General features: G+C 43.4%; 1 protein-coding gene across 6 annotated transcripts in view; it reads left to right on the plus strand.

Annotated features, from left to right (window-relative positions):
* The first annotated feature begins 842 nt into the window (after positions 1–842).
* The window catches only part of PML (PML nuclear body scaffold), a 43545-nt gene continuing 18472 nt past the window's right edge, over positions 843–25915 (plus strand). For 4 of the 6 annotated variants that reach the window (XM_068555324.1, XM_068555343.1, XM_068555351.1 and 1 more), the window contains exons 1-4: positions 863–1073; positions 2781–3247; positions 20679–21259; positions 22799–22869. In XM_068555324.1, coding sequence (XP_068411425.1) covers positions 945–1073; positions 2781–3247; positions 20679–21259; positions 22799–22869 — 1248 coding nt within the window. In that variant the 5' untranslated portion in view covers positions 863–944. Of the gene's footprint in view, positions 1074–2780; positions 3248–20678; positions 21260–22798; positions 22870–25915 lie in introns of all 6 variants that reach the window. The other 2 variants (XM_068555306.1, XM_068555315.1) reach the window with 1 other exon arrangement.

The following is a 25915-nucleotide window of genomic DNA, read 5'->3' on the forward strand; positions in this document are numbered from 1 at the left end:
CAACTGTCACACAAGGCATCATCTTGTTCCCCTCATCTCCACTCAGTGTCCTCCTAGCGTCTCTGACTCAGGTCTCTCCCCACATCCCACAGCCACTATCCTAGACCAGGCCACCTGCCCCTAGGTTGTCAGAATGACTGTCCCAATATACACAACAGATCATGTTGTTCCTCGTTTCCAAACCTTTCACCGACTCTCTGTTGCCCGCAGTACTTGTCCATCTGCTTAGCTATCACCTTGCCCCAGGCCACTCCTGGGCCGACGTTACTCACGGGTCCCCTCTTAAATCTGAAAATAACCAAAACTGAAACTGAAAACTAGTTGTTTTCTCTCAAAACTAGTTTCTAAACAAGCTCTCCTGTTTCAAACCTCCATGCCTTTGCATGTGCTGTCCTCTCTGCTTAAAGTGTCCCTCCAATTTCTGAATCCCTGGCGAATTCCCACCATTCCTTCATGTCCCAGCTGAGGGATCTCCTTTCCAGCCAGTCTCAATACTGTGTGAAAATCTCCTTTTGGGGGCCTGCTCCTCCATTAGACCTGGGGTTCTTCCAAAGTAGGAGCCACGTGTGGCTCACCTCTGCGGCTCCGGCTCCCAGCTGAGGGCTGGCACAAAGCTGTGCCAGTGTGAGATGAATGAATGTTTCAAAACCGAGGGCGGGGGCTGCCTCCTTCCTGGTCAGCTCTGACACTGTCCAGCTGTGCGTCTACTCCTCTCCTCCCTCTTCCTCCTCCCTGCTCGGGGCGAGTCTTCGGAACCCACAGTCGATTTCTCCGCCCCTAGAACCGCCCACAGCTAGTGTCTCACTTCCTCTCGGGAGGCGGACCCTCGGCGGGCCCCTCCCCTTTCGGAGGCTTCGGGAGCTCAGACGTCTGGCGCACGCCTCTGGTTCAGCTTCTCCCGCCCTTCAACATCAAAACCGAGAATCGAAACTGCGCTGGATTCCATGCAGCAGGAGGCTGCACCCGCCCGATCTCCGGGGCCCCAGCAGGACCCCGCACTGCCCCACGCCCCCACCATGCCTCCCCCGGAGTCCCTCTCCGAAGGCCACGAGCCCAGCCACAGCCCCACAGAGGTACTAGTACTGCGTTTGGGGAGATGGGGTTCAGGCTTTGTTGATTTTGCTTGGGGGAGATGTGGGGAGGGACAGGGGAACTTGGCCACGTACCTTAAAGAGTGATACAAAGAAGGAAGACCAGGCATGAGGTCCTGACCTTCTCGGTTTGGGGTAGCTGTCACGGAAAGTAGAAAATGGGACGAGGATAAGTAGGGGGGGCTCTCTGGGCTGCGATTCTCCACGAGCAGGGGGGGTAAGATGCTGAGGGTCAGTGGCACCCCGGACCGGACTCTTCCGCCCCCACGCTGGGACCTTCCTCTTATCCCCTGCCTCAGACGAAGGACCTACCTAATAGTAGCCTTATTGCACCGGCCTGGGAACCCCCAACATGTCCCAGGTGTGGAAAAACAAGAACCCTAGTGCCCAGATCAGAAAGTGGGAGAGAGGTGTCTTGGCTAAGGCCTCAGAGTTCCTGTGGTCTCTCCTTTAGGAAGCTTCTTGGATCCTTTTCTTGGAGCACCCTGCTCCCCTAACCCCCATCCCCAAGGGGTTTATTAGGGGTTTATTAGTCTTCTCCTGCACAAACCCCCTAGCCAACCCCGACCCCCAAAGGAACTACTTAGATCACTTGCTCTATGTTCTTCCAGGCCCTTTTTACTGTCCTTCATGAAAGTACAAATAACACCATATTGCAGTAACTTTCATTATTTGCATTTACACCTAGGAATAATATTAACAATACTAGTTAACATTTATGAATATTTCTCATGGGCCAGGTACTGTATTAAGCACTTTTTTTGTGGTAAAATGTTATCAAATATATATATTATGTATGTTTTCTCCATTTCTAAGTGTACAATTCAGTGGCATTAAATACATTCACAATGTTGTGTAGCCATCACCACCGTCTATTTACAGAATTTTTTTATCCAAACAAAGTCTGTACCCTTTAAGCAATAGCTCCTCATTCCCCTCTTCCCCCAGTGGCTAGTAACCTGTAATCTACTTTCTCTGTGGATTTGCCTAGTCTAGATATTTCCTATAAGTGGATTCCTACAATATTTGTCCCTTTGTCTCTGGATGATCTTACTTGGCATAATGTCTTCAAGGTTCATTCATGTTGTAGCATGTGTCAGAATTTACTTTTTAAGGCTGAATAATATTCCATTGTGTGTATATACCACATTTTGTTTATCCATTTGTCTGTTGATGGACACTTGGGTCGTTTCCACCTTTTGGCTATTGTGAATAATGCCGTGTACAGAATAATGAGTGTACAAGTATCTGGGTACTTGTTTTCAGTTCTTTGGGGTATATATCTAGGTGTGGAATTGCTGGATCATATGGTAGTTCTATGTTTAACTTTCTGAGGAAACATCAAAGTGTATTAAGCACTTTATGTGAGGTTATATGATGTACACTTAATGAATCTCCTTTTTAAACTTAAGTTCCTTGAAGGCAGGGATTTGTCCTATACATCCTTGTATCTCAGGGCCTAGTACTGTGTCTTAGGAGAAGTAGATGCTCAGTAAATTGTGAAGTGAGAGTGGGAAGGCCTGAGTAAGTGGAGGATTGGGGTACTGATAAGCCTGGATTTCGCATCATCCAATGACAGCCTGGTATGGAATAGGAAGTCCCACTCTGAGCCTGCAGCCATAGGGGCGGGTGTCCATTGGGTGGAGACTCCTGGGACTTCAGATCTCACCTCCCTCTCTGATCCCCCAGCAAGCCACGGAGGAAGAGTTCCAGTTCTTGCGCTGCCAGGGCTGCCGGGCAGAAGCCAAGTGCCCCAAGCTGCTGCCCTGTCTGCACACGCTGTGTTCAGGATGCCTGGAGGAGCCAGGCATGCAGTGCCCCATCTGCCAGGCTCCCTGGCCCCCAGGCCCTGATGCGCAGGCCTTGGACAACGTCTTCTTCGAAAGCTTGCAGCGGCGCCTGTCGGTGTACCGGCAAATCGTGGATGCGCAGGCACTGTGCACCCGCTGCAAAGAGCCGGCCGACTACTGGTGCTTCGAGTGCGAGCAGCTCCTCTGCGCCAAGTGCATCGAGGCGCACCAGTGGTTCCTCAAGCACGAGGCCCGGCCACTGGCGGAACTCCGCAGCCAGTCGGCGCGGGACTTTCTGGATGGCACGCGCAAGTCCAACAACATCTTCTGTTCCAACCCTAACCACCGCAACCCTACGCTGACCAGGTGAGCAGGCCTGCCCAGGGTGGGGTGAGGCATCTAAGAGCGAGGTAGAAGGTGCGGGGAACAGAGTTCCAAAGTCTCACAGCCGGGAACGTGGGTCAAGGAGCTTCTAACGTCTTGCAACTCAAAATAAGGTCCACAGACCAGCAGCATCAATAGCGATGACCACAATTTATGCTGTCCCGTGCGAATGGATGGATAGCAATAGTTTCCAATTTCCGCTTATAAGAAATAATGCTGCAGAATCATCTTTTCACCCATATCCTGTCATTTCTTCAGGATAAATTTTTAGAAATGCCATTTCTAGGTGAAGGGTTATGAAAGTTTTACATTTCGATACATGTGGCCAAACTGCCCTTTAGAAAGTCTTATAGTGGAATTTTCCAGAAGCACTGCCATGGAGTCTCAGTATAGCTGGATTCTAGAATGAGATGTGGGTAGTTAGTTTCTGTCTGAAAAGTCAAAACCGGAACACCGCACTTCCTGTGAGTGTCTGTATGAGAAAAAAAAAAAAAAGTCGTGTCCAATATTAATGATTTTTACTAAACAGCACAGGATTTTAATTCAGGATTTTTTGGATAGATAATACATTTATATGGTGCAAAAAATTACAAAGAAAATTTATAGAGAGGACAAAGTCTCCATTCCACTCTGTCCCCCATCTGCCTAATACCCACCACTTCTCCCTCCCCCATCCACGTTTAACCGTGGTTACCAGTTTTGAATGTTTCCAGAGTTTGTGAATATACACACAGGTAGGAGTATATAGTGTTATAGGTCTCATTTTTCCTCCTTTAAGCAAAAAGGTAGCATACCTATGTGAACTTTTAATACTCCCCCCCACAATAGATAGCTTGTATAAGATTCTTGGGGATCTGCTTGCAAAGTGAAGTATTCTTTGCCCATTGGGGGCACACTCAGACAGAGCTCCATTCCTGCTAAACTGACTGTGGCTTGCTTACTTCCCGCTTGGAGATTTACCACCTGTACTACCAGATTCCTCCACAGCTGATACTACTGTTGGAATTTGGATTTCTTTGTTTATTGTTAAGGTTGAGGTCCAGTGGCTTTTCATGTGTTTGTTGGCCATTGAGCTTCTGCATTTGTGAATTGCCTCCTGAGGTCCTTTGCTTCTTTGTTTGTTTACTTTTAGGAATTAGTCTTTAATTGTAAGAGCTTGTTATAGTGCAGATATTTTTCCTGTGTTGACCTTTGTCATTCATTCAATATGAGGTGTTGTGTTTAAGTTTTTAGTTCTATGTAGTCCAATCCATCAATCTCCTCCTTTATGGTATCTGGCTTTGATCATCCTAGGAAAGATTTTTCCCACGCCAATGTTGAAAATATTTACTTATACTCTATTTTAATAATTTGTTTTTATAGTTAAATTTTTCATTCCCATGGAATTTATTTTTGTGTGTGGTATAAGGTAAGAACCCTTGCTTTGCATTTCTCTCCAAATGGAAAGCCAGTTCTCTCAACAACTTTTATTGAATAATTCACTCTTTTTGTTTGTTTTTTTACCATTTTTTAAAATCGAAGTATAGTTGATGTACAATATTCTATGTTACAGGTGTACAATATAGTGATTCACAATTTTTAAAGGTTATACTTCATTTATAGTTATTATAAAATATTGGCTATATTCCCCATGTTGTACAATATATCCTTGTAGCTTATGAATAATCCACTCTTGCTTTGATCTGAAATGCCCTTTTAATCTTGTACTAAATGTCCATGTAGTCATGAATATGTTTGTAAATCTCTGTTTTGCACCAAACTATTCTTATGCTAATCCTTACTACTGTAAGGAGTTCTGTAGCTTTATATTTGATAGGGTGAATTCCCATTCTTCTTCAAAAATAATTTTGCTTTCATAATTTGTACAGTTGCTTTTGCTCTTACAATTCATGCAGTTTCAGAACTTACATATTCATTGAGATTTTGACTGAGATGGCATTAAATCTTGGAAGAATTGGCCTCATCTCTGGTTATATCTTTGGGTTTTATAGTTTTATTCACAAACATCTTGAACTTTTAAATTATAGTGAAATTTCTAATATGTAATAATATTATGAATGGAATCTTTTTCCATTATAATTTCTAACTGGTTACCATTAACATTCACTAATGCTATTAATTTATGTATATTTATATTACATCTAGCCAGCTTATTGGGCTCTTTTATTCTTGTAAGTTTTTCAGTTGATTTTTTGGATTTTCTAGGTAAACAGTCATATCAGCTGCAAATAATAAAAACTATTTTCTTTCCAGTATTTATACATATTACCTCTTTGTAGCTTTGTTTCATTGGATTGGCCAGAACTGCCAGGACAGTATTGAATAATGTGAAGCAGTGGTTAGAAAAGGCAACTTTGTCTTGTACCTATCTTTCATGAGAAAGTTTCTTATGTTTTCTTGTTTAGTATGATGCTTATTATTGATTTCCTTAGGTGACTTTTAAAAATCACATTAAGTTGCCTCCCAGTTCTAGTTTTCTAAGAGTTTTGTTGTTGCTGTTATTTTGTTTTATTTTTAACTCAGGAATAGATGTTCTTTTGGACTCTGAAGATGTCCTTTCACCTTTTAATATGATGAATTATATCAATAGGTTTCTTTATGTTGAACCATTTTTTAATTCCTGGGAGGAAGAACTCTATTTGGTCATGATATACTATTATTTTAATTTCTAGCTAGATTCCATTTAGTACTGTTTTATTTAGGCTATTATCTATATTTATAAATGTGATCAAATTTTATGAATATGTATGATTTCCTTGTCAAGTTTTCTTATTCATTTGATAAGACAACTCTTTCAATGAGTTTGCAAACTTTTTTGAACATGATAATATATATAAATTGCTTAGCATAGTGCCTGGCACATATTAAATACTCAATAAATGTTAAAATGCTACTCTTATAATTTTTCTGCTGTAGACTAGTTTAAAGAACATAGCAATTCAAGCTTGTAGAAGTTTCTTGAAAAACTATCTGATACAGGTACCTTTTTTGAAGAGTAGGGTTTTTTCCTCTTTTTTTTGGATCTTGAATCAGATTTTTTGGAATGTTTTCTAGTTCATCCTGAGTTATCTTTTATAATTTAAAAATCTCCTCTATACCTGTAACTGTGTTCCCTTTCTTATTTCTAATGTTGTATATTTGTGGTTACTTTAGTGATCTTTTCAAAGCACTGGCTTTTTGGTCTTTCCTTTTATTGCTTACTGATATTAATGTTTTCCTTTTTTCTAATTAATCATTTTGTTTTTAATCATCATTATTTTCTTTCTTCTACTTGTCTCTCATTATTCATCATCTAACTGAACATTTAATTCATTTATTTGTTATCCTTATTGTTTAATACGTTCTCCTGTGAGTATGACATTGGCTGCATCCCATAACTTTGATGTAGTGTAATCATAGTCAATCATTTCTCAAATATCTATAATTTCAGTCTTTTCTCTTTTTAAACATTTTTTCTTTGATAGAAGAGTTTGGGGGAGGGAGTTTTCTAAAATTTTCAAGTGGCTTGTGATGTTTGATTTAAATATTTGATGTTAATTTCTACAGTATGGTCACCTAGTATTTGAGTTATATCTGGGACTATACTGATGTTTTCTTTGGGGCCTTGGACCATATTCCGTGGACTAGCATATTCCTAGGATTTTTTAAAAATGTGTATTCTTTGTAGAGATATATCATATATATCTCTCCTCTTTCTATTCTGGTTTAAATTTTTAACAAACATATTAGAACATGTGTGTGTGTGTGTGTGTGTGTGTGTGTGTGTGTGTCTCTCACCATCAAGAGTAGATTACAATTGTTCTTCCAGATAAGATAAAACTTTTAGCATACTTTTTCTTCTCCCCTCTTTCTCTTCCCACATTCAGATATAGTTGAAATAACATGAAATTTTAGTTCTAGATTATTACCAAATTTTATGTCTTTTCTATTCTAAGCATCCTTTTTTGACAGTTATTAAATGTCATCATCACATTATAACCCACTTGTTATCTATAATCTTAGATTTTAATTAGTTTCATTGCTCACAATAATTTTTTCTATAACATATCTTCCTCTTCAATTATTTAATGTTATTAATTTCCCATTTGGCTGGAATACTTCAAGTAATTTTTTTTTGGTTGCTTTTCAGAGTTTACTTTCTGGAATCTTGATTGTCTTAACTTGCATGTCCTTCATTTGCTGTCACATTTATTTTTTAATTTATTTTTTATTTTTATTTTTGGCCATGCCACACAGCTTGTGGGATTTTAGTTCCCTGACTAGGGATCAAACCTGGACCCTCAGCAGTGAGAGCATGGAATCCTAACCACTGGACCGCCAGGGAGTTCTCTGCTGTCACATTTAAAGGAAAGTTTAGCTAGGTGTAAAATTCTGAGGTCACAATCACAAATCTTTCATCTTGGAATATATACACATTGCTTCATAAATTTGTGGCCTCCAGTGCTGCAGATGAGAAATTTAATTATTATATAATTATTTTTCCCCTGTGGGTAATCTGTTTTTGTTTGCTAAGGATTTTTATATAATTTTTCTTTATTCTTGAAAATGATTGATCAAGCTATAGGTCTTTTCTTTTTTCAATAATCCTCTCTGACGTTGTTGAACTGAAAATTCAAGTCTTTCTTCAGCTCAAAGAAATTGTCTTCTACTTTTCTGTATATTGATTTCTGTTCATTTGCTTATTTTTTCTTTTTATAACTATTGTTTTTTTGTGTGTGTGGCTTTTTTTTAATTAACTTTTTATTGGAGTATAGTTGATTTACAATGTTGTGTTAGTTTCTGCTGTACAGCAAAGTGAATCAGTTATACATATACATATATCCATTCTTTTTTAGATTCTTTTCCCATATAGGTCATTACAGAGTATTGAGTAGTGTTCCCTGTGCTATACAGGAGGTCCTTATTAGTTATCTATTTTATATATTGTACTGTGTATATGTCAATACCAATCTCCCAATTTATCTCTCCCTCCCCCACTTTCCCCCACAACCCTTAAGTTTGTGTTTTACATCTGTGACTACGTTTCTACTTTGTAAATAAGTTCATTTGTATCATTTTTTTAGATTCCACATATAAGTGAGATCATATGATACTTATCTTTCTCTGCCTGACTTATTTCACTCAGTATGACAGTCTCTAGGTCCATCCATGGTGCTGCAACAATTGCAATCATGTTTTTTTAATTGCCAAACAAGGTCAGTGTTCTCAGGATGCTTTTTCTTGTCAGCCTGTTCTTGTTTTCTCAGTGTATATTCTTAAATCTCCCTGAAAAACAAACTTAGAATTTTTAGAAGGTTTATGTTTCCTATATTACCCTTTTTTTCAGTGAGAGCCACGAATCAGTTTGGTCCCCATTTTGGCTGCTGATTCTCTTTGTAGGTCCTGTGGTTCTGTGTTGTCTGCTCACATGTACATGTGGACATCTAGACTGCACAGTCTTAGTAGCTGATAGGGGCTGGCAGCAATTGTATAAACCACAGTTTACATCTCCTACCCTGCAGTGAGGATGGGGCCTCTCCCAGAGCCCCAGATGGTGGTAGCTTACAGAGTGCTTCACCTCTAGTGTGGGGAGTGGATTTCTCCACAGTGGGCAAGGTACAAGGGGCAAGGAGGTCCAGCCAGCAAGAGAACAGGATTCTTTTCCCTTGAGCATGGTAGATGGCTTCAAAAACCTGACAGTATTGCTTAAAAATCGTACACACACAGTCACAATTCACAGTTGTTTCATAATCTACCATTGGTTACTAGGAAAACTCAACTTGTTTCTTCTGCACAAAACCTCAGTGTCATAAATAACCCACAACTTCCTGCAGGTTACAAGTCAATAATAAACCATTCCATCCTTTGACATTGAGCTGACTTAGGGCTCACACTGGGAGCGGCATCAGAAGTGGCTTTAAACTTTCAAACTCAGCTTGGGAGTGTCCTCCCTGGGGCCATTGGCATTTGATCACCATGCCTGTGGAGTCCATTCTTTCAGCCCACATTCCTACTATGTAGCAAGCCCTCTGCTAGGTGCTAGGGTATAAGTACAAACAGATACAGCCCTGGCCCTCTGAGGTCACAGTCTGCTGGAGGAACCAGATCTGCAGTTAACAATCAAGGCTGCAAAGTGCTTCAAGGAAGCCTGCTCACCATTGTCACTCTGTGCTGATAGTCGCCCTTAGGACAGTGTGATAAGACACAGTCCTCTCCCTCATATTTTCCCTTGCCAGACGGCTGACATCCCGTGTGTGCTCAGTTATTTAAGGGCAGAAGGAAGAAGGAAGGCAGGCACCAGGCATGTGATCTCAGAAAAGGCCACCTGCCCAGCCTGGATTGGCTGGGGATGGCAGCTTCCAAGGGGGTGTCACACTTAGCCTGGCCTGTAAGGAAGCAGAAAGGGGAGGGAGCATGTGCAAAGGCAGAGGCACCAGCAAGTCTGCTGCATTTCCGGAACTGCAAATAAAGGCTGTGCTGGAGGGCAGGGTCTGGAAGGGTGAGCTAGGGTCAAACATGGGAGAGTTTGGACTCTATCCTACAATTTCCGGGACAAAGGAATGTTCTCAGTTTGCTCCATTTTCCTGCAGTTTACTCTTGTACCAGCGAGTATCCTGTAGAACACAGTGTGAATGGACCTTTGGGGACTCTGTTGGAAACCCACTGGTGGTATTAAGGCAGAGAGTGGGATAATGTTCAGATCCTCTTCTGCACTCTGGTACTTTGATTGAAGTGGGCAAGTTTAGGAGCAAGGAGACCAGGATTTTTTTTCTTTGGCTGCATGCTTATTTACATTTTACCCTATTCCATAAAGAATTTGAGATTTACCACCTTACTGTTGGATATATGACCCAAGCGGAACTGAAGCAAAGAATCTGGACCTGGGGAAAGGGAGCTGCATTAGGAGGCTGAGCCATGGTGCAGGTGGGGGTGAGGCCTGCAAGAATGCAGAGGTGGCAGCATGGGGAGAAGGCCAGAGTCTCACACGGCCATGACCTGCCTGACCTGGAGGTCAAGGTGGCTGCCAGCCTTTTCATCATATGTGCTGGGGAGCGCTGCGGAGTGCCTTGCAGCCAAGGGTAATGGGGGTTTAGGACTGTCGATGAGACCCATGTTGGGGTGTCAGATCCCAAAGCTTGGCTGGATGGGGTAGGGGAATTAATCCAGGACCATCAAAACTTGTAGCAGGAAGAGCTTTAGTTACAGTTGAGTGGGGAAAATGAAAGACCTGTTATTCAAGTTTGAGACGTATGATGAGATCATAAACTGGGAAAAGAGCTCCCAAGACCAGAAGTTGGAGTGATTGGCAACAGGTGGGGAGAGGCATCCTGGGCAGCCCAGGGGAGGGTTCAGGGCAGAGGTGGACGTCACGCAGTGGTGGCAGGAACCAGAGTGCAGGGGACAGGCTTAAAATCAGCCTTGAGTGACGCTCCCCGATCCCTTGGTACCTGGGCAGCACCTTTCAATAGGAAACTGAAACCTTTTCCAATATGGTCAGAGAATGGGCTCTTCTGGTTGGATTTAACCTCTTCTTAACACAATAAAGCACTTTCCTGTCTTTTGAGATGTTTTTTCCTGTGCTGTTACCTTAATTCCCAGACCCTCCTATGAGATTATTGAGGAAGAGAGAATTGTTGCAAGAGGCCCAGACATTAATGGGAGCTCATCCGCAAATAGAAGATCTTATCCGAGCTAGGGCCAGGACAGGATGCAGGATTTCCTGACTGCAGACTCCGCAGAGTCTGTCCTGGTGCTGCCAGCCTCCACATACAGGTAGTTTTCAACTAACAACCCGGCCGAGTTGCAAAAAAAGGATTCTGCAAGTTGCTTGTTTCGAGCTCAGAGTGTATCTTCCCTTACAATTAGCTTATTCAAAGGAAGCATGCTATTTAAGCAATGTTAAATTTAATTTTCCTTGACTTTGATGAAAGAAAAAGATACTAAAGTAAAATTAGACTTGCTAAACTTCAAAGAAATATTTCTTCATCCTAAAATATTTCCTAAAAGACCTCTCTAAGATTAAGCAAAAAAATTACCAAGGCATCAAGAGGCTGGAGTCATTATAGTTTGTTTTTAATGAAATGCATCCATTTTAGACAGTAACAAAGTCTTTGCCCTGAAAGATCAGGATGGTCCACTCCCATGTTTGTAGTCTTGGTTCCATGTCACAATGGCTGTAATTCACAGCACTGGTCCTTTCACTTTAACACCACTTTTCATGGATTCTTTTTGTTTTGATTCAGCTCTTGGTTGGACGGATGTTGTCAATCAGCAGTTTTTCTCAAGAAGGACTTCTGTGTTCTGAATTCCTAGAGTGTCTTGGTGTTGAGAATGTCTATCAGTTGCTTTTACGCTTGCATGACATCTTGGCTGGGTGTAATATACCTGGTCACGGTCTTTCCTTTAGAGCTTTGTAGACTTTGCTGCATTATCTTCGAGCATCAAACAAACGTCCACCAGGAGAGGCCTGAGGCCAAATTTATTTGCTTTTTCTGTCTCGATGCCTAAAGATATTTTTCATTCCTTAAGTTTATCAATTTAACCAAGCTGTCTTGGTGTGGAGCATATTGTATCAAATTATTCTGAAACCTGGCTTGCTCCTTTAGTTTAAAAATTCTGTTTATTTCAATGAAATTTTCTAACATAACCCCTCCTCCTCTTTCTTCCCATTCCTTTCCTTCTCATTTTCCTCTTGCTCTATTACCATTAGTATTACAGTTTTTAATTTATGATTTTATTTTTTTTCTGATTAGTAATCTTAAGAGTATTACCACAGTTTGGGGGAAACTTAAATATTTAGTGAGTATTGAATGAGTAACAAAGATCAGAACCACAGTATACACTCAGAGCTACATAAAATCATTTTATACCTATTTTAATAAAAGTACTTCTGGAGGATATCAAAATTGTTTGTGTCACGTAAGGAGTTACTGCTTGTTTCTGATGTCACCAGATTCTATTAACATTTAATGATTAACTTTATAGTCATTGAATTTTGTAACAAATGCCTGCTTTGGCATATTTTTTAAAAAATAAATTTATTTACTTAATTATTTTATTTTTGGCTGTGTTGGGTCTTCTTTGCTGTGCGCGGGCTTTCTCTAGTTGGCGGCGAGCGGGGGCTACTCTTCGTTGCAGTGCGCGGGCTTCTCATTGCGGTGGCTTCTCTTGTGGAGCACGGGCTCTAGGCGCGCGGGCTTTAGTAGTTGCGGCACGTGGGCTCACTAGTTGTGGCTCACGGGCTCTAGAGCACAGGCTCAGTAGTTGTGGCGCATGGGCTTAGTTGCTCCACGACGTGTGGGATCTTCCTGGACCAAGGATCGAACCCGTGTCCCCTGCATTGGCAGGCGGGTTCTCAGCCACTGCGCCACCAGGGAAGCCCGCTTTGGCGTGTTTTACAGTTTGGATTTGTTCTGCCGAAGCTGTTAGAGTTGGGGAGGTATTTTGAGATAGGTACAACTAAATAGAAGAGCTGCCTGTTTATACCATATATTATTTAATACAGTATTAAGTTATTGTTACCTTAATATCCAATAACATTTTTCTTATTCATGGCTTTAGTTAATTGATTGTTTCAGCTATTTCCATCTCTTTTGCCGTTTTATTTATTGAAATTAGGTTGGATTTAAGTGAAATAGCTTAATCAGATTAATAAGTAATCACTGTACTTATCTATGTGATAAACTTTGCCTTGTCCTCTTGCAACATTTACTGGCATGTAAATCCAAATTGTGTTCATGTTCACTAATATCCAATACTATATAATTATAGTGCATTATTATAAAACTCAGTGAATCTGCCCAAGTGATCTTTGTTCAAAAATTGAATCTCCTTCATTAACATATTACTTATGTGTTACCTAAGATATTTCTTGCACTTGATACTATTCTGACTGTATTTCCAAGGGGCATCATTGCAGTCACCTCAGTGTATGGTGATAATCACTTTTTTTTTTTTTTTTTTTTTTTGGCTGCTCCACGCGGCTTGTGGGATCTCAGTTCCCTGACTAGGGATCAAACCAGGGCCCTTGGCAGTGAAAGCACGGAGTCCTAACCACTGGACCGCCAGGGAATTCCCAGATGATCACATTTTAGAAATACCATGTGGTGGCACTGGGAAAGGTTGATTGGAGAGACCAGAGGCAAGGAGGCCTATTAGGGGACAGTGCTAAAGGAGATAAGCCATAATTGGGGCAAGAACAAAGGCAGTATCAATGGGAACTGATGTGACAGATTTAGGAACCAGAATTCTACCTTAATCGTCTCTACATTCTAACCCCATACCTGTACATAGCTGGTACTCAGTAATTTTTTTTAAGTAAATGAAGGTAGACCTTAACAAGACTTAATAATGAGTTATTGCTGAAGCAGTCGAAGAGGGGAGGAATCTGGAATTCGCCTTGATCTTTGGCTTGAGTGGCCTTTGAACAGTAGTGCCATTCACTGCCATAGAGAGGGCAGGAGAGGCAGGGCACCCATGTGCAGCAGTGCACCTGCTACCTACTGAATGAGTGACGTGGCCCAGCAGAACACTGTCCACCATGGATATGCCAGTCTTGAAAGCAGAGACCTACATAGAAAAGAGTGGGGAAGGGAAACTACAAACTTTCTCTTCCTCTTTCTTGGGTGTGGGACCAGCATAAGACCATAGTGTGAAATAGACAAGCCTCCCTCCTCTCCTCTTTCTTTGCTGCTTCTCTTTTTTTTTTTTTTAATTTATTTTATTTATTTACTTTTGGTTGCGTTGGGTCTTCGTTGCTGCTCGTGGGCTTTACTCTAGTTGCAGCGAGCGGGGGCTACTCTTCGTTGTGGTGCGCGGGCTTCTCACTGTGGTGGCTTTTCTTGTTGAGGAGCACGGGCTCTAGGTGTGTGGGCTTCAGTAGCTGCGGTGCGTGGGCTCAGTAGTTGTGGCTCGTGGGCTCCAGAGCGCAGGCTCAGTAGTTGTGGCGCACGGACTTAGTTGCTCCGCGACATGTGGGATCTTCCCGGACCAGGGCTTGAACCCGTGTCCCCTGCATTGGCAGGCGGATTCTTAACCACTGCGCCACCAGGGAAGTCCCTCTTTGCCGCTTCTCTTAACTTCTGTTATCTTCCTCTCTGAGACCGCAGGTTTTCCTATCTCTGTCACCACCTTCTCAACTAATGAATAGTTGGAGGAGGGGAGGTCAACAGGAATAATGCTTTCACTCTCTTTGAGCATCCCAGTCTCTACAATTAACGCATCTCCTCTCCTGGCTTCAGAAATCTTATTTCCTCAACTGTGTCACCCTGGAGATGGCAGGAAACCAGCCTCATTAAATGCATCCATACTACTGTGTAAATGACTGACGGACGGATCCCTTTAATTACCCTCTAGCTAATTATTTGAATTTCCAAAGGAGGCTGCTCCTTTCCATACTCCACCAAAGTGAGATCCCCCGTCAACCCTTGTTGAGATGGGGGCGGTGAAGTGGAGAGTTTTTCCATCACCATTCAGGCAAGCCAGGGCCTGCCCTGGAGTTTTGCTCTGGGGCCATCTCTCCTCCACTGGTCCTGTTTTCATAGGATTTTTGCTTCCTGCATTCTGAGTTACCCTGTTTCCTAGGACAGCAGAAGTGCCATGCTGCTCTGGTCCTAGTGAGAAGTGCGGCTGGTCTAGGGCGGCATGTCCCTACTGGGAAGGGAACAGCCCAGAGACCACACTCAGTGGTGATGTTTCCTTACTGCCTGAGGTTGAGAGGCTCACCCACCAGCAGCAGGGCTCTCCCATGCCACGTGTACATGTGTGGTTAATGCCCCCTCTTCTTTCACAGCTCCAGAATGTCCAATGTGTATCTGGCACTGTGCTGGTCACTTCACATACACCAGCCCCTCGTCTTTGTAACAGTCTATGAGAGAGCATCCTTATGCCCATTGTATAGATGGGGAAATTAAGACTCAGAGAGAGAAAGTAATTTACTCAAGGCCTCATAGCTAGGAATTGTGGAGGAGCTCAGATTCAGGCCTAGGTCGGGCCGTCTCCAGAACCCATACCCTGTCTGCTGTCACGTGGCCTCTGGGATGGCAGTTTAGACACAGGCAGCTTTTGGATGGGAAGACTGAGAACCCAGGAAACATGTTGGGGTTTCTATTAAGATATTAATCATGCAGTCAATTCGCTGAACAGTCATAAAGGGATAAACAAAACAATATATCACAAGGCAGAAGAGAAAGAGCTTGTTGTAATTCCTAGAAGGGATGTTCTTTTACGGTTCCCCATTGCCTCCTATTTGAAGTCCAAACTCGTTTGTTTAGAATTGATTACGGAAACTTTTGGAAAATCTCAGTAAGTAAAAACGGGGAAGGAGGAAGAGAAAGAGGTAACTACTATCAATCTAGACTTTTTCCTTTCCTTCCTGCTGTCTCTATAATCATCTAAAACAGAATGAACAACACTTAGTGTTACAAAGTGTGCTTTTCTTATAATAGGAGGTCATGAATGTCTTTCCAAAAAATAGATAGTTTTGAATTTTCAGGCAGCTGCATCTGTTGATAGTATGATTTCTTCCACTTCTTCACTGGTTATAAGGTCTTTACCGTCATGAGAGTAAATAGTCAACTATTATGTCTCCGTGGTGTTATTTTTCATATTTAACTCCGATTCATCAAAAATATATCTTGGTGTAGTGTATGAAGCAAAGCTCGAACTTGATTTATTTCCCCCCCTGTAGCCAGTTTTCATGATCTAATAGTTGAAAATCCTTTAATGTCCGTTAGTTTGGGATGCTTTGTTTATTATATAAAATATTACATTTTGATAGATGCCAGGGCCTCTTTCAGGACTATCTGGTCTGTTGTGCTGATCATTCTCCTAACTATTAGACTAGTATGTACACTTTTAATAATGGTAGTTCTATAATGTTGTCAGTGGCAGAGAAAATCCCCTTCCTTACACTGATTTTTCAAAAAATTTCTTAGCTATTTGATCTGTTTACTCCTTCATGTGAAATTTATTCTTTTTTCTTTTTTTTCATCATGTGAGATTTAGAATCAGTTGGTTGAGTTTTAAAATCTCATTCGTAATTTGGCTCAAATGGCTTTAAACCTTTATATTAACTTGAGGAAAATTAATACTATACTATTTAGTCTCTCCAGTCGGGACCTTGATACACTTTTCTGTTTTTAGACTTTCTCTCTTAGTGGGTTTTTGTCATTTACTCCATATAAGTTCTATGTATTTCTTGCTAGGATTATGTCTAGGTTTTTTTTTTTTTTTTTTAGCATTTTTAAAATTGCTGTTGTGAATGAGAACATGGAAAATTTTTCCATATTTCTTTTCATTTGCTTTGCTGGAATAGAATTAAGCTGTTTTCTTCTCTTAATTCTGGTATAATCCAGCCACTTTGCTGAGCAACTTCTTATTGATTCCGTGGTATTTTAGTTCATTCTTTCGAGTCTTCCAGAAGCAAATAAGTGCCCTTTTGCTTTCCAGAGCTACACCTCTCTGTCTGTGTTAAGTCTGGGTCCTTGTCATGGAGCTCCTTGTGGGTAGGTGCCCACCTCACCTCTGTCTCCCCCAAAAGTGCCAAGCACACAGTGGGTGCTCAGTAAGTGTCCTTTGAATGAGGGTGAAGGAACCCTAGGCCAAGGAAGTCATCCTTGGTCTTGGGTGGCAGGCCCAAAATGGGTCATTCTGATTCAGGGTTTGCACCTCAGTCTTATCAGAAAGTTGGGGGCTTTGGACCCCAGGGCGTCCGATGTAGGCCCCTCAACAGAGACCTGAAGCCAATTGTCTTCTTCCATCCATAGGGGCAGGGGTGGCTGGTTTCCCTGGGGAGACCCCATTTGGGGCAGAAGGGGCTTAAGAAGAGGACCCAGCAGAGACTGTGGTCCCCCCAGCAAGTCTTGCTCTCCCTCCAGCCAGGCCACCCTAGGGGTCCCCTTCCCAGGCCTGGAGCACTCTTTCTAAGGAAGAGTCACTCACCTCGGTCTCAGCCCCTCTTCCCATGGATCCAAAGCTAGGAAAATGACAACTGGTTCTAGTTCTCCCTTTATTTCTATAGCCTATCTAATTGCCCACATCTAGTAGAATTCTGTTCTTTAATTAAAAACATAGGTAATATCAATACATTCACAAGGTTCAAACATGAGAGCAACCTAAAAGGCATACAGTGAAATGCCTCACTCCACCTCTTCCCTGCCCCATCCTGTAAATACTTTTATTAATTTGTATCCTTCCAAGGTTTCTTTATTCAAATGCAATCAAATATGAATATATTCTTATTTTTCTCCATTCTTACACAAAAGGCAGCATCCTATAATGCACTTTGGGTTTTTTTTTGGCTGCGTTGGGTCTTTGTTGCTGCACGCGGGCTTTCTCTAGTTGCGGCGAGCGGGGGCTGCTCTTCATCGTGGTGCACGGGCATCTCATTGCGGTGGCTTCTCTTGTTGCAGGGAATGGGCTCTAGGCACACAGGCTTCAGTAGTTGTGGTGTGCGGGCTCTAGGGCGCGCAAGCTTTAGTAGTTGTGGCACGCAGGCTCAGTAGTTGTGGCGCCCGGGCTTAGTTGCTCCACGGCATGTGGGATCTTCCCGGCCCAGGGATCGAACCCGTGTCCCCTGCCTTGGCAGGCAGATTCTTAACCACTGCGCCACCAGGGGAGGTCCCCTATAATACACTTCTGTGCCTTGATTTTTTTACTTAAAATGTACATTGGCATAATTGAACACATTATATGGTAGTCACTGTTCTAACCTTTTATATATATTAACTCATCGAATCCTCCTAATACTCCTATTATTATCCTTATTTTGCCAGAGAGATTTTTCCATATAATGAACTTCCTCAGTGTTTTTCAGCTGCATAGTGCTCCACTGTACGGGTGCATTGTAATTTATGTAACTCATTGCCTAGTGATGGGCACTTAGGTTGTTTCTATTCTTTGCTATTATGGACTGTGTTACGTTGTACAAATGTTATTTTTTATGTATGGAGATAGAGCTGCAGAAAAGATATCTAGAAGGGAGAGTGCTGGGTCAAAGGATAAATACATTTGTAATTTTGATGAATACTGCCAAATTGCCCTCTGTCGAGTTATTCATTCCTTTCATAATTGCTTAACATTTCTCATTAGTAGTGTCTAATTAGGGAGCACTAACATTTCAGTCAATTATAATCATAGTCTTTTTTAAAAACATTCATGTAGGGCTGACCTCATTTGATCCTCTCCAGCACTCCCATATGAGGTAGGAATTATCCCTATTTTACAGGTAAGAAAACTGAGGTGCAGAGAGGTTAAATGACCTGCCAAGGAAGGGCACAGAGCTGAGGTCAGATCCACATCTGCCCAGCTTTTTTCTCTGCTCCACCTGCCACTTACCACAGCCACTGGCCCTGCCTCTGGGTGACGTGGGTCTCTGTTACTTAGATGCGATTTCCTGAGGCTGGAGGAGCTCAAGGCTTATGACCCAGTGGCAACCCCCATCCCACTTTCCACACACTTTTCTGTCTGCAGAAAAGCTTTGCTAGCATGGCATAAGTCTCCTGTGTTTGAGCAGGAGGGTCAAGCCCTGGGACCCTACCACCTTGGGTGACTTGGGTAGGTTGAGAGCTGGCAAAGCTGAGGACTAGTACCTGGTGTCAAGATTTTAGAATTGGGTCGGCCAGCAGGCTCTCTGTTGGCAGTTCTGGGACAAGTTGATCTCAGTAATTAAGGCCAAAGTGGCCCCAGCTAAAATCCTTTCTCCTGGCCTCAGGTGGGCTAACTTATTATTTTCATTGCTGGTGAGAGTAAATTACAGCAGTATTTCTAGGGAAGTGACTAATATTTTTCCTGGTAATATTTGAAGAAGCAGGACTGCAGTGTTTCAGAGCATGGACTCTGAGCCAGGCTGCTTGGGTTTTTATATTAGTTTCCTGTTGCTGCTGTAACATTTACCACAAATTTAGGGACCTAAACCATTAGAGGTATATCGTTTTGTACCTCTGGAGGTCAGAAGTCTGAAATGGGTCTCATTGAGCTAAAATCATGACGTCAGTAGGGCTGTGTTCCTTCTGGAGGCTCTTGAGGAGAATCCATTTTCTTGCCTTTTCCAGCTTCTAGAGGCTGCCTGCATTCTGTATTTCATGATCCCCTTCCATCTTCAAAGCCAGCAGGATAGTGTCACTGTGACCTCTACTTCCATCATCACCTCTCTCTTCTCTCACTCTCCTGCCTCCTGCCTCTTTCCTTTATGAGGATTCTTGTGATTACATTGGGTCCACCCAGATAATCCTGGATAATCTTCCCATCTCAAGATCCTTAATGTAATTACACCTGTCAAGTCTCTTTTGCCATGTAAGGTACCATATTCAGGTTCCAGGAATTAGTACTTGGATGGGGGCCATTATTCTGCCTACTACAATTTGCATCTGGACTCTACCACTTACTGATTGTGTGACCTTGGACAAGTTATTGTACCTCTTGCTCAGTTTCCCCATCCTTAAAATAGGGATAATAATAATCCCCACTCCATAAGATTGTTAGAAGGATTAAATGAGCTGATATTTGTCAAATGCTTATAATAGTGTCTGACACATAGTAAATGCTATGGAAGTGTCTGCTGGCTAAAATATATTAAATAAATAAAAATATACATACTCTTTGATCTAGCAATCCTATTATTTTGTAATGTATTTCATAGAAACAAAAGGATGCATGCATTAGGCTACAGAAAGCATTGTGCATATTGGGGAAAAATGCACAAACAGGAAATCACTGGAATGTCCATTAACAGGGTGAATGAATCAGTGTGGTCCATCTGGAATGTAAAGACGCTATTAACGAGAATACATCAGATCCATACTTGCAGACCTAGAGGAGTGTCCTGAACAAAAGTTCAATTAAAGGAGGAAGTTACAAAGGTTTAGCATGCTCTTATTTTTTTTAAGAACATCAACCTGCCCAAAACTGTGGTAGATATTTGAGCCAATTATTTAAACTCTGAATGTCTTGGTTTCTTTATCTGTGAAATGAGGATAACAGTAAGAAACTCTACGGAGGATTAAGTGGAATGAAATGTATCAAGTCCTTAGAATTCTGCTAGCAGCAGCATAGTCTGGATATTTATGTAAAGCTGTTGGAATAGAGAGAGGTGTGAAGGATGCACCCAGGGTGCTCACCTGGTTGCCTCCGAGGTGGGGAAAGGAAATTCGGAAACGCTGGGAAGAGGTGATTAACATTCTTGTTGTACGTCTTGGCATTGTTTCAGGGATGGAGGCTAGCTATCATTACTTTAGTAACTTTTGATGTTCTAATACGTTTTATTGGTAGTTTGGGTACTATCACCATAGCCACAAACACTGAATTGAGAAAAGCACGAACGTAGGAACATACCATGATGCAAAGTTTTGTAATTTCTGAAGAGGAATTTAATAACGAATGTAAAGAGAAAAAAAGCAGGCGAGCCCTAACTCAGGCCAGCCTTATGTGTCCGCAGCATCTACTGCCGAGGCTGCTCCAAGCCGCTGTGCTGCTCGTGTGCGCTCCTGGATACGGGCCACAGCGAGCTCAAGTGCGACATCGGGACGGAGATCCAGCAGCGGCAGGAGGAGCTGGACGTCATGACCCAGGACCTGCAGGAGCAGGACCGCGCCTTTGGCGCGGCGCAGGCGAAAATGAGCTCGGCCATCAGCCAGCTGGGCCGCGTGCGCGCGGACACCGAGGAGCTGATCCAAACGCACATGCGCCAGGTGGTGGAGCACGTGCTGGAGCTGGAGCGCCAACTGCTGGAGGAGGTGAATGCACGGTACCAGCGCGATTACGAAGAGATAGCAGGCCAACTGGGCCGCCTGGATGCTGTGCTGCAGCGCATCCGTATGGGCAGCGTGCTTGTGCAGAGGATGAAGCTCTATGCTTCCGACCAGGAGGTGCTGGACATGCACGGCTTCCTGCGCAAGGCGCTCCACCAGCTGCGCCAGGAGGAGCCCCAGAGCCTGCGAGCTGCCGTGCGCACGGACAGCTTCGATGAATTCAAGGTGCGCCTGCAGGATCTCGTCTCTTGTATCACCCAGGGCACAGGTAAGCCACCCTCATGGCTGCCCTGTTTACCGTTTAAGGGCTTGGGCCTTGCCGCTGCCTCTTGGGAAAGGCGGGGTAGAGAAGATCAGTTCCGTATGACAGAAAAGGAAACTGGGGGCGGGGGGGGGGGTTTATTTAAGTCTCTTGGGTTTGATCACATCATAGGTTACAGGGTGCAGGATAAATCTGGGGGAGAGGAGGCACTGACACGAGGCTGCAGCCACCCAGAGGGGTCACGTTTGACTGATTAACGAGGCCCTATGGATTAGCTGCGATCTTGTGACACTAGAGGAAGTTAAGAAACGACAAAGCTGAGAACCAGACCCTGTATCATTTTAGCCCCAGAGGGACCAACCACTTCAGGAGGTTCTCTTAAGCCACCTGTGTCCAGCAACAGAGAAGTTAACTGGAACATGAGGTATGGGCAGAGGGGCTGAAAACCACTACCCCCATCCCCCTGTGGTTGGGTGCTTACCCAGAACCATGCTAGGGCTCAGTGGAGGAGATCTTTTTCCTCTGGGATGGCCCGCCATCTGGACCAACTGCCAACCTTTATGGGCCCTGCCTTGTACTGGGCACTTGGGAAGTATGGAGACAGCACACCAGTTCCTGACCTGGAGTTTTCCAGTCCAACTGGGAGACAAGGTTGGGGCACATTACATAGCTGGAGAATTGAGACAGTGCTTGGCTCTGCAATACAAATCCAGGAGTTGCAGCACCTTTATAGGAGCTGGAGATATCAGGGGGGTTCCAAGAGACACAGGGGGTGCACAAGAGGGCCTCCAGGGTGGGGAGGCTTTAATGGCTCTTTGACAAAATCTCTAGGCTGGACTCTGAGTTCTGGTCAGCTGGTGTGAGGATGCCCTTACTGGGTAAGGGGAGGGAGGCTACAGAATCCGAAGGTTCTCAGGTAGGTGCCAGTGATGGAGACCTTGCTCACTCCTGCCCTTGGAGATAGTGGACGTGGGCTCATAAAAGTGCAGTACTAGAGTGGGCATGGACTTGTGCCTTCTCCACCTAGGTGGTGACTGTTACCCCATGTACAGGAAATGACCTGCATAGAGTTTAAACAGCTTGCCTTGGGTGTTGTAACCAGGCAGTGGCAGAGAAAGGAGTTATTTTATTCTGAAGCATGAGAGATTTAGATTTAATAAAAACAGGGTGCAGGTCAGAAGAGTATCACGGAGCTCTCACTATGCAGAGAAATCAGTGAGCAGTAACGGTGTTAGGATTGTCCATGCTTTGCCTTGGTGATAGCCCCAAGATGGAGAGAGCTGTGCTTGGGGTTTGGAGCCAAAGGCAAGCACTCTCTAGTGCTGCCTCTCTCTTCCTTCTGGCTGAGTGCATGCCCATTGCAGTCAGGGAGCTTTCTTTCCAATTACAGCCCCTCCATGGAGCTGCCCCAGTGCTGCCAGAGGCCCTGGAGAATGGGTCTCCAGGAAAAGCAACGGGGATGTTTCCTTTGTCACTGTCCCGAGACAGGATGCTTCTCACCAGGGATGTCTCTGACTTGCCTGTGACCTTCTCTGTGTTCTCCAGATGCAGCTGTTTCCAGGAGAGCCAGCCCAGAAGCTGCCCGCACACCCAGAGACACTTTTGACGTTGACCTGGTGAGATGGGCTTGAGGTCTGAAGGGGAGGTGGTATGTCCTGCCGGTCAGGTGGGTTGGGAGTTCCCCTGTGTAAGGAAGGAAACTGAGTCTTGCTCTCCCTGTGTCTACAGGCAGTAGAGGAGGGAGAGCACCTGAGAGAGGGACAGCAAGGACCTGGACTGGGGCCTTCAGTGGGAGGGAACAAAGGAAGGGCTGGCTGGCTGGCTCTGGGCTCCCAAATGCCAAAGTGTAGCTCTTGATGGGTTCAGGAGGGGTTAGGCCCAAGGATGGACAGGAGATAAAGGAGGTGGTCGCTGGTAGGCAGGCCCTTGATAGATGTGGCAGATGACCCTCCCCTCCATGTGCCCCACCCCAGGTACGTGGACCTTCCCCTCGTCTCCCCCCACACATGGATCTTGGAGACAAATGAAGAATGGGGCCAGGAGTCAGACAGTGATCACGGTAGCCTGGGTTCCATCGGTGTGATTTCAGGGCCAGCATAGTTCCAAGAACCATAGTTTTCAGGGTTGGGAAGTGCCCACACTCCCTCTAATGTTGGCATCACCTCTGCAGCACCCCTGACCTGCGGCTGTCCAGCTATCATGCACACCCTCCAGGGACATTCTTGAGGCAGCCACTCCCATCTCTGGACTGCTCTGACTTAGAGTGCGTCCCTGGGTGGAAATGCAACGGCATCCCTTTAATCTGTCCTCTTGGGTGCTTGCATGCATGGCTCCTCTCTGCCAGGATAAGCTTCTTCAGTTTCTTCTTGGACCGGGCATCTGGTCTGCTCCCCATCCTGGTCATCCAGGTGTACGTGCCTATTGAGGATCTGGGCCCAGGACTGACTAGTCCTCCATGGAAAGCAGGTCTTATGGTGAGGGTGATCAGCTTTTCTAGCTTTGCCATGGCATGGCCTACAGGAGAGAGAGATTGCTGTAGGCTGAGGCAATCAGGAGAGGCTTCCTGTTAGGAGGCAGAACTTAGGATCTGAGAGTTTCAAAGCTAGGAGAGATCTTGGATTCGAACCTTCTCTTGTACAGAGGATGAAGCTAAGGCTCCCAGAGAGGGTGTGACTTAACCTGAGGCCACACAGCAAGCTAGGGGCAGGACTTGAAGCCACTTCCTAACTGCCTTGGGTACTGCATTCCCATATACCCATATACAAAAGTAAAAAACACCAGGGGGGAACCTCCCCGGTGGTCCAGTGGTAAAGACTCCACACTTCCACTACAGGGGGTGCAAGTTCAATCCCTGGTTGGGGAACTAAGATTGCATGTGCCTCACAGCACACCCTAAAAAAATAAATAAATAAAAATAAAATAAGATGGTGCATTAAAAAAAAAAAAAAAAAAAAAAAACAATAAAAATAAATAAATAAATAAAATAAAACAAAAATCATTAAAAAAAAAAATAAAACAAAAAAACACCACGGGAGTTCTCTGGTGATCTAGTGGTTAGGATTCCAGGCTTTCACTGCCGTGGCCTGGGTTCAACATCCCGCAAGCCACATGGTGCAGCCAAAAAAAAAAAAGTTAAAAAAGGACATTTTAGCCCATTTTTTTTTAACATGAAAAAACACATTTTATTGCACCTAAGTTATAAGAAAATAAAATTTCTAAGTGAATCAAACCATAGACACAATCCCTTTAAAGGTTGTTTTCCTCCATCATGTCAGGTTGTTACATAACTAAAATTAACCAACTTGAATCTGATCGTTTTAAATCAGATTATAAATAAAACAAACAAAAAAATAAACTGGAGGAGGGAAAAAAAGATCACCTAGGATACAGTGTTAAACCACTTTCACAGTTCAGCTTGAGTTGTGGCTCTTGGAGAATGAGGCAAACCATTTGACTTTTTCATGCATTTTGCTTGTTTGCGTGTGACGCCTTTACTACAAAAACTGGATAGTTTCTGCTTTGTCAGTTACTCAGAGCAATAAAACTGTAACAGTTGTTTTCCCAAATACTGTAAAACACTAAGACTGACCAGCAACTTTTATTTTAATTTTGTTTTATATATTTTTTAAATATTTTTTCAGTTTTTTTATGTATGTTCATCCATTCACCACAACCCTCAAAAAGAAAAGTTTCTCTGCAGAACAGGCAGCAACAGCTCTGTTCCAAGGAATGTGTTTTAATTTTTGCCCAGATAAAAGAAAATAAGCTTTGCACACACTCTCAATTCTTTACTTGCAGGCATACTTCACTCCTTATTTTCTGAAACTCTCCCATTCAAAGCCTGTTAGAGGCACAGATGGTTCAAGTTTCAGTTAGCCCATTTTTTGGATAAACAATACAATCACATGGTCAGAAATAAAAACCTAAAAGTAATAATGTCTCTCTCCCACCTTGTCCCCTGTCTGTCCAGTTCTTACACCCATATTCCTATCTTTATTAATTTTTACATATCCTTCCAAAATTTTTTTATGTAATTACAAGCAAATATGACTATATATATTTGCTTTCCATTGTTTTTTTTTTTTTTGTACAAAAGTAGCACAGTATCACATATACATAGTATTGTGCCCTAGGCATAATAGTATTTGGGAATTCTTACCTTATCAGTAGACAGGGAGCTTCCTGATGCCTTTTTGCATCTGCACAGTGGTCCATTAAGTGGATGTAGCATGGTTTATTTTTAGCTGACTCCTTGGCTATTTAGGTTGTTTGGGCATTACAAACAGTGCTAGAATGAAAAATGTCCCCAAAGAAATCATATGAGTGATAGTTGAAAGTGCCCTGGGTCCACAGATTGTGCTGTCTTCCAGGTGCCAGTTGCTGGTTAATGAACAGCAAGAGAGCCCGTACTCCCTTGTGTGAATAAGGTCTAGGCATTTTGCCAGGTCTTGTCTTGTGACCTCTCACTACCAACTACTAAGCAGTTTGAATTTGGAGCCTCAGAAGAATCCTCTTCCTGCAAAGTCTCTTGCTTTCACTTTGGTAATAGGCTTGGGGGTGAGGGTGGATGGAGCTGGGGAATGGAAGTGGGTCACACACCATGCGTGCAAAGGACAGGTGTGGCCGCTTGAGGGTGGCAGGCATGGTCTTGTTGTGCCAGAA

The sequence above is a fragment of the Eschrichtius robustus genome, chromosome 1 (assembly GCF_028021215.1).
Source record: "Eschrichtius robustus isolate mEscRob2 chromosome 1, mEscRob2.pri, whole genome shotgun sequence".
NCBI lineage: Eukaryota > Metazoa > Chordata > Mammalia > Artiodactyla > Eschrichtiidae > Eschrichtius > Eschrichtius robustus.